Here is a 16,700-nt window from a genome sequence, read left to right as displayed (position 1 = left end):
CAGAGGGCCTAGGTACAAGATTAAGGGATGAAAGTTTAGGGGAGACATCAGGGGTAAGTTTTTTACACAGAGGGTTGTGAGTGCCTGGAATGAATTGCCAGGGATGGTGGTGGAGGCTAAAACATTAGGAGTATTTAAGAACCTCTTGGAGAGGCACATGGATGAAAGAAAATTAGAGGGTTATGGGGTAGTGTGGGTTTAGTGTTGGGGAGGAAGCATTAAGAAGAGGGACGCCTCACGTCTTAATAAGCTGGTAAGGAAGGCGGGCTCTGTCGTGGGCAAAGTACTGGAGAGTTTAACATCGGTAACTGAGCGAAGGGCGCTGAGTAGGCTACGGTCAATTATGGAAAACTCTGAACATCCTCTACATAGCACCATCCAGAGACAGAGAAGCAGTTTCAGCGACAGGTTACTATCGATGCAATGCTCCTCAGACAGGATGAAGAGGTCAATACTCCCCAATGCCATTAGGCTTTACAATTCAACCGCCAGGACTTAAGAACTTTTTAAAAGCTATTATTAATGCTTTTTGAGATAGTGATTTAGATGCATATCATATTTTTTTACTGAGTTAAGTATTGTATGTTATTAGTTTTGCTACAACAAGTGTATGGGACATTGGAAAAAAAGTTGAATTTCCCCATGGGGATGAATAAAGTATCTATCTATCTATCTAGTACTTTTTTAAGGATTATATGGGTCGGCACAGCATGGAGGGCTGAAGGGCCTGTTCTGTGCTGTCGTGTTCTATGGTTCTATGGTCCTATGACACAGAATGAAGTTTTCTAATTAGATACAAGTCATAATTAAGCATAATGTTGGCAATACTAAGTCGTGTCAATATCATTCCTTCCCTTCCTGTTTTAAGCTCTTCATCCATAAAGCCAACTTGTTTATGTATTCTGTAAAGGCATCAGTCCTTATGTCAATTTTCCTACAGATCTTGCCATAGGTCCTGAATTCTTAACCCTACCCTTAGCTTCCAATTTGCTAAGTGGAAGGTCTATATCCACAGCTTAACATTTAACAGCTTTTGTTGCTAAACAGTCAACCCCATCATTTCCCTCAACAGTGCAATGTGCAGGGCCCATAAGGTGCAGACATATGAACCGAACTTTGTATATGAAATAATGCTTGATGAGGTTCCAACAGTCAATCTGACCTACTGCCAGAATGTCCTGTTTTAAGGCTCATCAAAACCGAAAGAGAATCTGAACAAATTACAACTTTGCAAGGACCAATTTCCTCCACCCACTGTAACCCTAAAATCAAAGCAAAACAATCTGCTCCATAGACCCACAAATGGCTGGTAAGTGATTTCTTTATCATTACCTGCAACTCAGGCACACACAAAAAATGAGAACAGACGCACCAACATTCCCAGTTAAATTATGTTTTAATCCATCTGTAAAAATGCTGACCGTATGATAATAACTTTCATTAATATACTCGTGAACCAACAGACTCTCAGGCAGAACAGAATCCAGTTGTGTAACCTAAAATTAACTACAGTCATTGGAAAAAACAACAAAGTGGGGTTACCGAGAAAGCTACAGTGGAACATACTGTATCATCCAATACACCCATATTCCCAGCGTGATAAGAACCCAGCCACCCAAAACTAAAAGCATTTTTCTTGCAATGTTCCCAACCACCCTTTAGCACAGGATGTTCAATCCAATTTGTTGACATCAACTTCCACCTCTGTCCCTGTAAGGGCAATTGTCCCATTTCAACCAGTAAAGCCGAAACAGGGGACGACCTGACTTAACCACAACAATATCTTAAAGCACGAAATGTATCACACCCAAACATCATAAGATTGAAGAGGAAGGTGATCTATAAACCACAAACATAATCAAGATCAGATCCAATTAAACAAATGAGATTGGTCAACAAATATTTTCATGTAACACCCCAGAATACTCACAGAGATAATGAAGAGTATTTAAAGTTTCTTTACATTTATCAATTATTTTCTGATCCGGTGCTACCATGTCAGCTGGAATGCCTGAAAATCTTACCACTGACACCTTTTACAGAGTTTGACCATATCATTTCCAATCAAGTGCAGGTCTGCTAATCCTGTTTGTAAAGCACATAACTTGTGTTTTTGCTACTGAAAACTTAAATCCCAATTATTCACCGACTGTTCGACCTTACTAATTGTTAACACATCCTATATACAATAAAAGTGAAATTTCTACCTCTAATCCATAAACCTCCAACATTTGCATATAGGGATTTACAGAATGAAAAAGCTATTGCAGAGAAAAATATTATTAATTATAATATAACAAATACTGTCTATGGGATCCCAGTCTCAATCTCATAACAACCTGAAAATAACTTTCCCACCCATACCTGACACAAAACGTTCATTTAAAACAACTCAAAGTTAGATAATAGCTCCTCCATCCTCATTTCCACAATTTCATAAAATTTCTTACCTCCCATAAATACCATCTGCCTTTTGAATAGTAAAAATACTGCTGTTACAACATCTGTATTTAACTGGCTTTACTAATACCATCTTCCAAATATAAAAATGAATTCAATATCATACTTGCCCACCCATACCTTTACAAGATGTACAAATAGAAACAATCAGAAAAAATGGACAACAGCCCTCTCAATTGCATTTCCAAACATTAATCAAAAGTCCATCCTTCAATAAATATTATTTGCCTTTTCAATATCAAAAATATTGCTATTACAACATCTTTATTTAACTGTACTTTCCTCATATGATCTTCCAAACCCAAACTGATTCCAATGTTATTTAAGGCAGAGGTTGCTAGGTATCTGAGTAGCCAGGGCATCAAAGGTTATGGTGAGAAGGCGGGGGAGTGGGACTAAATGGGAGAATGGATCAGCTCATGATAAAATGGCAGAGCAGACTCAATGGGCCGAATGACCGACTTCTGCTCCTTTGTCTTATGGTCTTATTCTACCGTTCCAAATTCCCGTCTGATAAAACATGAAATTACCTCTTTTATCAAAAATATAATTCAAACACTCGATTACCATACATTCCACAAGTTAACATAAATGAGACTTTAATAATATTGGCCTACAAGAAGGAGGATCAGACGGGGAGATCCAGGTTTTAGAATGGGAACTACTACAACCATTTTCCATGAGAAAAGTAGATGGCCAAACCTCCAAATATGATTCAGAAAGGTAATATTTTCACAAAAGAAAATTACACACATACCTGTTGAATCAAGATTTTCTACAAGTTCATGATACATTTTATTCCCATTCACAACACTATACTCTGCCCCTTTCCTTATAAAACTGACAACACCACCCCTCTACCAACTAACCTGTCAAGCCAAATGACAATATAATCCTGCACAGGAATAAAACTTAAAATGTGCAGGTTTCCTGAACAGATATAACATCGGAAGAATCTGACAAATCAGAAATAAACTGTTAAAAGTGTTGACCATGTAAAATCAGGCTTCTTGCATTCCACTTCAATATTTCAATTCCATTACATATCTTCACAAGTAGACTGGGATGCAGAAACCCCCACAAAGCAGAGCTTCATTTACAGCTTCCCACATAACACCAGTTACACCAAGATAACTTTCTGCAGCTTTCACAAAAAAATTAATTTCCTCAGCAGGATGAGATGTCTGAGCAGTACAATTCACCACATTGGTTATAAACATCACAAACTTCATTTTATCCAGCAGTGATGTATCTTTGGTGAGAGAACTGTGATGCTGGCATATATCCACTGACGTCACAGTCTGTTTTCTGAGTGGGATCACTTTATCCAGTTTACCTGCTCTGCTTGCTGTACTTGTCCTTGAACAGGCCCTTCTGCTCACTGTGTTGTTCTGAACCAATTGAACTGGTCACTTCATGCCTTACTAAACCAATCCCTTCTGCCTACACAAGGAACACATCCCTCCATTCTCCTCACATTCATGTGGAATCCAATAGCCTCTATCACATCTGCCTCCACCACCACCCGATATTCACTCCAGACACCCACCACTATGGAAATGAAAAACAAAACTTGAAACGCAAATCTCCTTTAAACATCCTGAGTCAGGTTTTTAACATCTTTGTCTTTTCTAATTGTTTTTTTTTCCAACAGCAGCTATGCAGAGAGAAGATACAACATGCACTAAATTACAAAATACTTCAATAGTGCAAAAAGGACCAATGAGGATGTGTTCCCCCTTTCTCCTGAAGTGCATGCCCACTGGCATTGGACATTTCCTCCTTAGAGAAAAAATCCCGGCTGCCCACTCTGTCTGTGCCTCTCACATTCCTGTAAACGTCTGTCAGATCTCCCTCAGCCTCTGCCACTCCAGAGAAAATTACCCGAGATTGTCCAGTCTCACTTTATCCAGGCAGCATCCTGTGAAGCCTCTTTCACTCACCATCCAAAACCTCCACATTATTCCTGTATTCGAATGCAATTCTCCTGCTGTGATTAAACAAGAGATTTATACAACTGCAACATAAACTGCCTGAAAATGGAACCACTATCTGGGAGTTATGAACTCGGATTCCAAGATCCCCCTGTAGATCAACACAGTCCAATCTCGCCCCATGAATATAACAGCAACGAGATAATGCTGAGGCTTTATAAGACACTAGTCAGGCCGCACTTGGAGTATTGTCAACAGTGTTGGGGCCCATATCTCAGACAGGATGTGTTGTCATTGGAGACAGTCTAGAGGAAGTTCAAACAGATGATTTCGGGTATGAAGGGGTTAAAGTATGAGGCGCACTTGGCAGCTTTGACCCTGTGTTCACTGGAACTCAGAAAAATGCGGGGCATCTCATTGAAACCTACCAAATGTTGAAAGGACTGGATAAGGTGGATGTGGAGAAGGTATTTCCTGTGGTGGGGCACGGCCACAAACTTGAGGGGCCACCTTTTCAAACAGAGTTAAGCAGCTTATTTTTTTTTATTAGCCAGAGAGTATTGGATCTGTGGAATGCTCTGCCACAGACTGCGGTGGAGGCCGAGTGTGTGGGTATATTCAAGGCGGAAGTTGATCGTTTCCTGATCGGTCAGGGCATCAAAGGATATGGTGGGAGGTCAGATATTTGGAATTGAGTGCGATCTGGGATCAGCCATGATGGAAAGGTGGCTGACTCAATGGGCTGAATGGCCTAATTCTGTTCCTGTGCCTTATGGACTTATGAACACAAGCCCCATCAATCATGATGAATCTCCTCTGCTCTCTTCCAGCACAAAACATCCTTTGTACAGAATGCTAAGCGGAACTGAATGCAACTTTTCAAGAACATTGTCAAGTCAGGCAACATCTATTGAGGGGAATAGAGTCGATGGTTGGGACAGAACCCCTCCCTTACGGCACTAACACAGGCCCTTCGGCCCAACCTTTCCATGCTGTCCTCCTGTCCATTTAACCATATAACCATATAACAATCACAGCACGGAAACAGGCCATTCCGGCCCTCCTAGTCCGTGCCGAACTCTTAATCTCACCTAGTCCCACCTACCCGCACTCAGCCCATAACCCTCCACTCCACAGTGGAGATTTAAACTAATCCCTCTGCCTGTCTTTGACACAAAACACAGAAATTTACAGCAGATTACAGGCTCTTCAGCCCACAATGTTGTACCGACCATGTAACCTACTCTAGAGACTGCTTAGGATTTCCTGATCATAGCCTCCTAAGCTCCATGAACCTATCTAAGAATCTCTTAAAATATCCTATTGTATCCACCTCCACCACTGTTGCCAGCAGCCCATTCCAGCACCCACCACTCTGTGTGTAAGAAATTACCCCGGACATTCCCTCGGTACCAACTTCCAAGCAGCTTAAAACTATGTCCCCTCGTGTTAGTCACTTGAAGCCTGGGAAAATGCCTCTGGTTATCCACATGGTCAAAGCCGCTCATCATCTTATACACCTCTATCAGGTCACCTCTCATCCTCCGTCGCTCCAAGAAGGAAAGGCCCAGTTCACTCAATCTATTCTCATAAGGCATGCTCTCCAATCCAAGAGCAACATCCTTGTAAATCCACTCTACACTCTCTATAGTATCCACATCCTTCCTGTAGTGAGGCCACCAGAACTGAACACAGGACTCCCAAGTGGGGTCCAACTAAGCCCACAGCCCTGCCATGTTGGGGTACAATTACTTATGTACAGGTTAGGAGAAATATAGCTTCAACATCACCTCACGGCTCTTGAACTCAATCCCACGGTTGATGAAGGCCATCACACCAGACCCCTTCCTAACAACACTGCCAACCTCCACAGCAGCTTTGAGTGTCGTGTGGACATGGACCCCAAGATCTCTCTGACCCTCCACACTGCCAAGAGTCTTACCATTAATATTATATTCTGTGTTCAAATTTGACCTGCAGAAATGAATCTCTTCATCTGTGTTGAACTCCATCTGCCACTTCCCAGTTCTGCATCCGAGGCGAGGAAATAGATTGCTGAGCCTTTGGCTAGGATCATTATGTCCTCATTGTCCACGGGAATGGTACCAGAGGATTAGAGGGAGGAGAATGTTGTCACCTTTTTCAAAAAGGGTAGTAGGGATAGTCCAGATAATTATAGACCATTGAGCCTTACGTCTGTGGTGGGAAAGCTGTTGGAAAAGATTCACAAAGATAGGATTTATTGGCATTTGGAGAATCATGGTCTGATCAGTGACAGTCAGCATATCTTTCTGAAGGGCAGATCATGTCTAACAAGCCTGATGGAGTTTTTTAGGAGGTGACCAGGCATATAGATAAGGGTTGTGCAGTGGATGTGATCTACATGGATTTTAGTAATGCATTTGATAAGGTTATACACGGTAGGCATTTTCAGAAAGTCAGAAGGCATGGGATCCAGGGATGTTTGACCAGGTGGATTTAGTCTTGGCTTGCCTGCAGAAAACAGAGAGTTGTGGTGGAGGGAGTACATTCGGATTGGAGGGTTGTAACTAGTGGTGTCCCACAAGGATCAGTTCTGGGACCCCTACTTTTCGTGATTTTTATGAACGACCTGCATGTGGGGGTAGAAGGATGGGTTGGCAAGTTTGCAGAAAACACAAAGGTTGGTGGTGTTGTGGATAGTTCAGAGGATTGTCAAAGATTGCAGAGGGACATTGATAGGATGCAGGAGTGGGCTGAGAAGTAGCAGATAGAGTTCAACCTGGAGAAGTGTGAGGTGGTACACTTTGGAAGGACAAACTCCAAGGCAGAGTACAAAGTAAATGGCAGAATACTTGGAAGTGTGGAGAAGCAGAGGCATCTGGGGCTACATGTCCACAGATCCCTGAAAGTTGCCTCACTGGTAAACAGAGTAGTTAAGAAAGCTTATGGGGTGTTAGCTTTCATAAGTCGAGGGATAGAGTTTAAGAGTCGCGATGTAATGATGCAGCTCTACAAAACTCTGGTTGGGCCACACTTGGAGTACTCTGTCTAGTTCTGGTCACCTCACTATAAGAAGGATGTGGAAGCATTGGAAAGGGTACGGGGAAGATTTACCAGAATGCTGCCTGGTTTAGAGTATGGATTATGATCAGAGATTATGGGAGCTAGGGCTTTACTCTCTGGAGAGAAGGACGATGAGAGAAGAAATGGTAGAGGTATAGTTGATATTAAGGGGAATAGATAGAGTGGACATCCAGCGCCTCTTCCCCAGGGCACCACTGCTCAATACAAGATGACATGGCTTTAAGGTAAGGAGACGGAAGTTCAAAGGAGATATTAGAGGAAGATTTTATACTCAGACGGTGGTGCGTGGAATGCACTGCCCGAGTCAGTGGTGGAAGCAGACACAGTAGTGAAGTTTAAGAAACTACTAGACAGGTATATGGAGGAATTTAAGCTTAGGGAGGCAGAGTTTAAGGGTCGGCACAACATTGTGGGCCGAAGGGGGCTGTACTGTGCTGTATTTTTCTATGTTCTATCTATTTCTCGCTGGAATCTCTCTTTTAATTTAATTTTTTATTGAAGGCACAACACAGTACAGAAAACATAATGCATTACATGTTCCTCCATTTTACTTTTATACCTTACCCCTTAACACCACAACGTCATCAGTGGGGCCTTCTGGGAGTTGTAGTCAATTGTCCTCCCTCGCTCCCTGTCAAAGCATGTTCCATCAGCCACCACAGACGTCACCGAAACAGACCCACCGAGGCACGAAGGGGAATCACAACCATCCTTGTGGGCGCGGAGGCCGGCGACACCGACAGAAGCAACTCGCTGGTCTAGCCTTCCTGTCTTTATGAGTTTGGATTTGGATTTATAATGGGACTGGAAGCAAATTGGGAGAAATGTGAGTTTTTATGTGATGGTGCATCAGTCTCCGAGTGACATTATTGACAATAAAAGGGCAAAGGCTGTGGTGAGGAAGTAGGTGATTTACTGGAGGTTATATGGAGATAATATTGGAAGGGATATCAAACTTGGAATTGTTTGGGATATGATTTAGAAAATGGGGGGATTTGTGTTGATTAATGAGGGCAAAATGATTGTTACTGAAACAGGGAAGGTTGTGTTACTGGCTGGGTCATTTGTTGAGATTCATAATCAGGATAATTTAAGTGAAGAAGTTAAACAATGTACGGATATGTTTTTCAGTAAATACCCTGATGTGCTGGAAGTCAGCTGTAGCAATGATAGTATCACTGATGGAGAGATTTCTTTGTATGAATTTAAGATGTCTATTAATAATGCAGGTCAGGTGTCCCCAGGGAAGAGTGATATTTGAAATTGTAATTGTATATATTTCTCTTTTGTGAAAATATTTAATGTTTGAATTGTGCATCTACTTTCCTCATGGAAAATGGCAACAGTAGTGCCTATTCTGAAACCTGGCAGATCCTCATTTGATCCTTCTAGTTAAGGGCCTATATCGTGAATGTCTCATTTATGTAAACTGATGGAGAGTATGGTAATCAAGCGCTTGAGTTATATTTTGGAAAGAGTGGTGATAAAGTGTTTTATTAGAGTGGATTTTGGAAGGGAAAATGGCATTAGATACAGTTTGAGGTTTGGAAGATGATATTCGGAAAGCACAATTAAATGAAGATGTTGTAATAGCAGTGTTTCTTGATACTGAAAAGGGAAATGATATGGAAGAAACGACTTTTGATTAAATTAGGAGTGAAGGTGCATTGTATAATTTTTATGAGTTTTTTTTTGGATGGACTGCCCAAGTACCGGTCGTCATGCTATGTTTGTGTTTCTATGAGATAGAGATTGCGATCCCACAAGGCAGTATTTGTAGCCCTTCATTATTTAATATTATGATTAACGATATTTTCTCTGAGATGGGAAAATGGGATACCCTGGGTAAATCACAATATACTGATGGCGTAGCTTTATAGATTAGAGGTATTAATTGCAATTTACAATTAATAGGTCAAACAGTGGGCAGATTGATGAGAATTTTAAGCTTTCAGTCGTTAAAACACATTACGTGGTTTACAAATATCATTAATAGACTTGCACTTCATTTTAAATTATATGATTAATATTTTGAGTAAGTGTCAGTGGTAAGATTTCTCAGTATGTGGATGGATAACAAGCTGACATGGAAGCACCTATCAGTAAAATAATTGATATATGTAAAGGAGCTTTAAATCTCCTCAGCCATCTATGTGGGTATTCTTGGGTGCAACATGAAAATCTTTGTTGACCAATTACATTTGTTTATTTTGATCTGTTTTTGATAATGTCTGTGTGGCTTATGGATCAGCTTCATCTTCAAATTAAAAATGTTTGTATGTGATACAATTACAGACTTAAAGATTGTGTTCTGGTGTGGTAATGTTGTCTGCTGTTTTGGCTTTACTGATTGCAATGGGACAATTGCCCTCAAAGTAAGAAAGGTTCAAGTTGATGTCAACATACTGGATTAATTTGCGGGGGCAAGGAAATGATCATCCTGTTAAAGGTGTGCTGGAGGACGGTTGGGGACATCACAAGAAGAGTGTTTTTTTTTGTTTTGGGTGGCTGGGTTCTTATCACGCTGGGAATATGGGTGTATTTGATGATACCATATGTCCCACTGTAGCTTTCTCTGTAACCCCACCTTGTTTTTTCCAATGACTTCAGTTGATTTTAGGTTACACGATCGGATTCGGTTCTGCCTGAGAGTCTGTTGGTTCATTAGTATATTAATGAAAGTTATTATCATACAGTAAACATTTTTACAGATGAATCAAAAGATAAGTTAACTGGGGATGTTGGTGTGGCTGTTTTTGTGTGCCTGAATTGCAGGTAATGATAAAGAAATGACTTACAGCCATTTATCAGCAGAAAGATCAGAATTCCTTGCCAACAGTATAGGCTTACAGTGGGTGGAGGAAATTGGTACTTATAATTTGCTCAGAATACATTTCGGTTTTGATGAGTCTTAAACAGGTCATTCTGGCAGTAGGTCAGATTGACTGTTGGAAACTTGTCAAACGGTATTTCATATATAAAGTCTGATTTATATGTCTGCACATTATGGGCCCTGCACATCACACTGTTGAGGGAAATGATAGGGTTGACTGTTTAGCACCAAAAGCTGTTAAATGTTAAGCTGTGGATATAGACCTTCCACTTAGCAAATTAGAAGCTAAAGAGTTGGCAGTGTTAAGAATTAGGGACTTATGGCAAGACGTAGGATAATGGACATAAGGTCAGACACTTTTACAGAATACATAAACCTATTGGGTTTATAGAAGAAGGGCTTAAAACAAGGGAAGGAATGATATTGACATGACATAGAAATGCCCACACTATGCTTAATTATGCCTTGTAGCTAATTGGAAAACTTCATTCTTTGTCGTGTACATTTTGTCATTATGAAACTGTCGAAACAGATGCTATTTCAATGTGAAGCGTATAAGGCTGAAGAAAAATCAAATGCAGTCTTCAGTACAATGTTTGCGAGGGTAGATAGTTTTCAGATAAAAACTATTAAATTATGGAACTGACTTTAAATCAATTCACAGTTTGAGCTGGAAAAGGCATGTAATAATTGTGTTAAACCTAAGGAAATGACATATAGGGTAGCAAAGGTGAGTGGGATGTTGGATTATTGGGATGCTCTTAAAATCCAACAAAAGGCAACAAAAAAAGCCTTAAGAATGGTAAATACGAAATATGAGGGCAAACTGGCCAATAATATAAATCAGGATACTGACAGTTTAGTTTTCAGTTACATGAAGAGTGAAAGGGAGAGGAGAGTTGATACTAGACCACTGGAAAATGATGCTGGTGAAGTAGTAATGGGGGACAAAGAAATGGCTGATGAACTTAATGAACAATCTTCACTGTCTTTTTCGGTCAGCACCGCCCCCACTTGTCCCATTTAACCTGTCTCATTACAGGTGGACTTTAGGACCCAAGGGGGCTCAGGACCCGCCGCCCGCAACTGCTGCTGAATCCCCGGTGTTTCTGTTCGGTTGACGGATGCGGTGAACGAGTTAAAATTAATCGATCGACAATTCTCATGTCGTGTTTATTTCACTCCATAGAACCATAGGACACTACATCACAGAAGACAGGCCATTTGGCGCTTCTAGTCTGAGGAAACTTTATTCCGCTCGTTCCATTGACCTGCACCCAGTCCGTAACCCTCCAGACCTCTCCCATCCAGGTATCTATCCAATTTATTCTTAAAACTTAAGAGTGAGCCCGCATTTACCACGTCAGATGGCAGCTCATTCCACACTCCCACCACTCTCTGAGTGAAGAAGTTCCTCCTAATGTTCCCCCTAAAGCTTTCCCCTTTCACCCTAAAACCATGTCCTCACGTATGTATCGTTCCTAATCTAAATGGAAAGAACCTACTCGCATTTACTGTCTATACCCCCCCATAAATTTGTAAACCTCTATCAAATCTCCCCTCATTCTTCTACGCTTCAAGGAATAAAGTCCTAACCTGTTCAATCTTTCCCTGTAACTCAACTCCTGAAGACCTGGCAACATCCTAGTAAATCTCTGCACTCTTTCAATCTCTCCAACCTCTCCATGGATACGTCATGTCTGAACTTTCTGAACTAACCTCCCATGTGGGACCTTGTCAAAGGCCTTACTACAGTTCATGTAGGCAACATCTACAGCCTTACCTTCACCAACTTTGCTGGTAACCTCCTTGAAAAACTCTTCAAGATTCATTAAACACGATCTACCATGCACAAAGCCATACTGACTATCCTTAATCAGCCCTTGGCTGTCCAAATACTTGTAAATCCGATCTCTCTGAACATCTTACAATAATTTACATACTACTGATGTCAGGCTCACTGGCCTGTAATTACCTGGTTTACTATTGGAGCCTTTTTAAAACAACGGAATAACAAGAGCTACCCTCCAATCCTCCGGCACTGCACCCGTGGCTGAGGACATTTTAAATATTTCTGTCAGGGCCCCTGCAATTTCTACTCTAGTCTTTCTCAAGGTCCGAGAAAATATCAAGTCAGGCCCGGGGGAATTTATCTACCTTTATTTGCTGTAAGGCAGCAGGCACCTCCTCCCCTTTAATCTCTAATTGTTCCATGACACTTCTGCTTGTTTCCCTTCCTTCCATATACACTATGCCAGTTTCCTGAGTAAATACTATGTTACGAACCCCGTAACTGGGTCACTTACCAGCAAAGATAGAGAGGTCCGTTGAAGTCTGATTGTACTATTTTTAACAGTATTTATTGATAAAATACACAGAAATAATATCAATGCAAACATACAGATAATATCCGTCGTCAATACTAAATCTAAAAGCGCGGGTATAATAATAATCAATAAGAAATAGCTCTATCGTTGTCTCGGGGATAATGTATTGTCCGATGGAAATATAAAAGTCACTTTAGTTCATTCAAGCTGCCGGCTGCAGCCTTTGGTTGGAGTTAAGAGAGAGAGTTAAACTTGCCCATTCCTTTTATGATGTCAATCCTTCGAGAGTCGTTGGGGCTGAATTTTCCTTTGTTGTTAGTTAAAGCCGTTCGTCCGTGGCAAGACCCACCAATTCTCAGGCAAATGGAAAAGGGCGCACGTGGGCTTTTCCACCGGCTTTCGCTATTACGCTGTTACAGGAGTTCTAGCGTTTCTTCTGGTGCATCTGAGGGTCTGTTCCCACAGACCCTCTTTTATCCTGACTCACAGGGTCTCAGATGTCAATCAGGGTGGAATGATGCCAGCCCTCTACCAGCCCCCCCCCCCCCCCCGGTTCATTGCCTGGGGGCTTCGATGAATCGTGCAGTACTCAATACACAATTCCGTCTCCAAGGGATAATGGCCGTTATCCGTGGCTTTGTCTCTCGGAGGCCCAGGACACATTACAAATATTGAGGAATCTGCGTGTCTCGCTCTCATTTCCTGGGTCTCCTGACCCGAATCAATAGCGATCCTGCGATTCTCAAAAAGGAGGGGACCACAGGCGTAACAACTGATGCAAAATAAACTGTTTAAGTTCTCCGCCATCTCGTGAGGCTGCACACATAGACGACCACTCTGATCTTCTAGGGGACCAATTTTGTCCCTTACAATCCATTTACTCTTAATATACTTGTAGAAACCCTTCAGCTTTACCTTCATATTATCTGCCAAAGCCACCTCATGTCTTTTTTTCTTCCTGATTTCCTTCTTTAGTATTTTCTTACATTTTCTATACTCTTCAAGTAACTCATTTGTTCTTTGTTGCCTATACAGGAAAACAGATTATCTGAACGGTGGCCGATTAGGAAAAGGGGAGGTGCAATGAGACCTGGGTGTCATTGTACGCCAGTCATTGAAGGTGGGCATGCAGGTACAGCAGGCGGTGAAAAGGACAAATGGCATGTTGGCATTCATAGCAAAAGGATTTGAGTACAGGAGCAGGGAGGTTCTACTGCAGTTGTACAAGGCCTTGGTGAGACTGCACCGAGAATATTGTGTGCAGTTTTGGTCCCCTAATCTGAGGAAAGACATTCTTGCCATACAGGGAGTACAGAGAAGGTTCACCAGATTGATTCCTGGGATGACAGGACTTTCATATTAAGAAAGAGTGGATCGTCTAGCCTTATACTCACTGGAATTCACAGTGGTGAATCTGTGGAATTCACTGCCACAGGAAACAGTTGAGTCTGGTTCATTGACTATATTTAAGAGGAAGTTAGATATGGCCCTTGCGGCTAAAGGGATCAGGGGGCATGGAGAGAAAGCAGGTACAGGGTTCTGAGTTGGATGATCAGCCATGATCATACTGAATGGCGGTGCAGGCTCAAAGGGCCGAATGACCTACTCCTGCACTTATGTTTCTTTGTTTCTATACCTGCTATACACTTCTCCCTTTTTCTTAACCAGATCCCCAATATCCATTGAAAAGCAAGGTTCCCTATGCCTGTTAACTTTGCCTTTAATCCTGGCAGGAATGTGCAAACTCTGCACTCTCAAAATTTCACCTTTGAACTTACTGAACACATCCTTGCCAGTAAAAAAAAACTTTTCCCTATCCACTCTTCCTAGATCCTTTTTCATTTCCACAAAATTGGCCCTTCTCCAATTTAGAACCTCAACTCGAGGACCAGACCCATCCTTATCCGTAATGAACTTGAAACTAATAACATTATGGTCACTGGACCCAAAATGTTCGCCTACACATACTTCTGTCACCTGACTGTCGGGTTTCCTAATAGGAGATCAAGTATTGCATCCTCTCTCATAGGTACCTCTATATATTGATATAGAAAATTTTCCTGAAAACATTTCACAAACTCCAAGCCATCTAGCCCTATTACAGGTTGGGAGTCACAGTCAATATGTGGAAAGTTAAAATCCCCTACTATTACAACTTCCTGTTTCTTGCATCGGTCTACTATCTTTATACAGGTTTGCTCCTCCAATTCTCTCTGACTATTGGGCGGTCTATAATACACCCCTATTAGTGTGGTCACACCTTTCCCGTTCCTCAGCTCCACCCATATGACCTCTGTAGACAAGCCCTCCGGGCTGTCCTGTCTAAGCACAGCTGTGATATTTTCCCTGACTAGTAATGCCACTCCTCCCCATTTCATCACTCCCCCTCTATCACGTCTGAAACAATGAATATTTCTATCATGTATAAACCTTAGGTGGGAGGTTATCTTTTTGTATTAATGTATTAAAAATAAATTATAAATTCTACCAATGGAACCTCTTACTAAAGGATTCCTATTCAAAATAGTATCCAACAAATCAAATTCTTGTATATATGGAAACTTAGATAATTATTTTTGAAAAAAATTTCCAACCTGAAGATATTGCAGAAAGTGTGTATGAGAGAGAATATTTGCTAATTAACTCTTCAAAAGTCATCAATCAACCATCACAAAATAAATGAAAATAAAAATAAATAAATGCAAAAATACAGATACCCTTAATCACTAAAAATTAAACAACATTTGGAGAGAGAACTTAATATGACCTTTGTTAATGAAGATGGTCAATTCTTCTTTGATATGTGCCAATCAGTGTTTAATTCAATTTAAAATTGTTCACTGTTACTATTTAACAAAGGAGAGACTATCAAAAATATTTCCTAACATAGAAAATTATTGTGATAAGTATAAAACTGAAGTAGCCACTTTTTCACATATGTTCTGGTCATGTTCTTCATCAAAATCTTTTTTAGAAATCTTTATTCTCTACAATTTCTAAAGCTCTGAAAATTAATTTACAACCTAATGTACAAACCTTTGATTTCTGTCTATACATGCAGTCCTCGTATGACCTTTATCCTCCTCCACCTCACTATCCGCTCTAACACTCTGGTTCCCCTCCCTCTGCAAATCTTTTTTATCCCCCCCCCCCCCCGAGCAGCACTGGCAAATCTATCCGCAAGAATGTTAGTCCCCCTCCAGTTCAGGGGCAAACCGTCCCGTCGGAACAGGTCCCAACTTCCCGGGAACAAAGCCCAATTGTCCAGAAACATGAAGCCCTCCCTCCTGCACCATCTCCTTAGCCACGTATTTAGCTGCACTCCCCGCACATTTATATTTACAGGGACTTTACTCCTGACGCCGGTTACAGGGACCCGACCCGTTTACAGACCCGGAGCGGAACCGGAGCAGATTCTCAGCCACTGGTTTTCATCCCAAGTCCAGAAGAGAGGATAAAGTTTCCCCGTGAATTTATTCCCAGTGAAGGTGTGGAGATGGGACTTGGTCTCCGCGTTGTAAAATGAAACTGTCCCAGACTCGTAACTGAGATAAACTCCCACCCTCCCGGGGATGGGACCGGCAGCGAGACTGGACTCGGGGGAGAGGAACACGTCACAATCCCGATGTAACTCGTCACCAAACCGCCCGATGACCCAGAATCCGGTCTCCGGACTCAGTCTGAACCGTCCCTTCCTCTTCACAGACTCTGCGGCGACTCCCAGCCACCAGCTCCCAATCCCCGTCACCTCCACCTCCCAGTAATGTCTCCCCGATGTGAATCCCTCCGATCCCAGCACACAAGGCCAGTCTGTGAATCTCTTCCCGGTGTCAGGGAGATTCCTCCAGTTCCGGGTCAATCTCACACTCTTCCGATCCTCAGACACCTCGAGCTGCGGATACGCCGTTTCCACATCCAGGGTGACAGAGACTGGGGGGAGAAGCAGAGAATTAGAGAGTCCCCGGGGATCGGGGGGGAGACTCGGACAGCGCGGCCCCGGGGATAGGGGGGGAGACTCGGGCAGCGCGGCCCCGGGGATCGGGGGGGGGGGGGGGAGACTCGGGCAGCGCGGCCCCGGAG

At 42.0% G+C, this 16,700-nt stretch overlaps 1 protein-coding gene across 1 annotated transcript in view; it reads left to right on the top strand.

Moving 5' to 3' along the window:
- LOC140720540 (E3 ubiquitin-protein ligase TRIM39-like) overlaps positions 1-15,950 on the top strand; it is a 449,184-nt gene extending 433,234 nt beyond the window's left edge. Inside the window, exon 6 of the mRNA XM_073035380.1 lies at positions 15,853-15,950. Coding sequence (XP_072891481.1) covers positions 15,853-15,896 — 44 coding nt within the window. The 3' untranslated portion in view covers positions 15,897-15,950. The remainder of the gene's footprint in view (positions 1-15,852) is intronic.
- Positions 15,951-16,700: the final 750 nt, after the last annotated feature.

This window comes from Hemitrygon akajei, unplaced genomic scaffold, assembly GCF_048418815.1.
Source record: "Hemitrygon akajei unplaced genomic scaffold, sHemAka1.3 Scf000044, whole genome shotgun sequence".
NCBI lineage: Eukaryota > Metazoa > Chordata > Chondrichthyes > Myliobatiformes > Dasyatidae > Hemitrygon > Hemitrygon akajei.
This window is presented reverse-complemented; position numbering and strand designations above follow the sequence as displayed.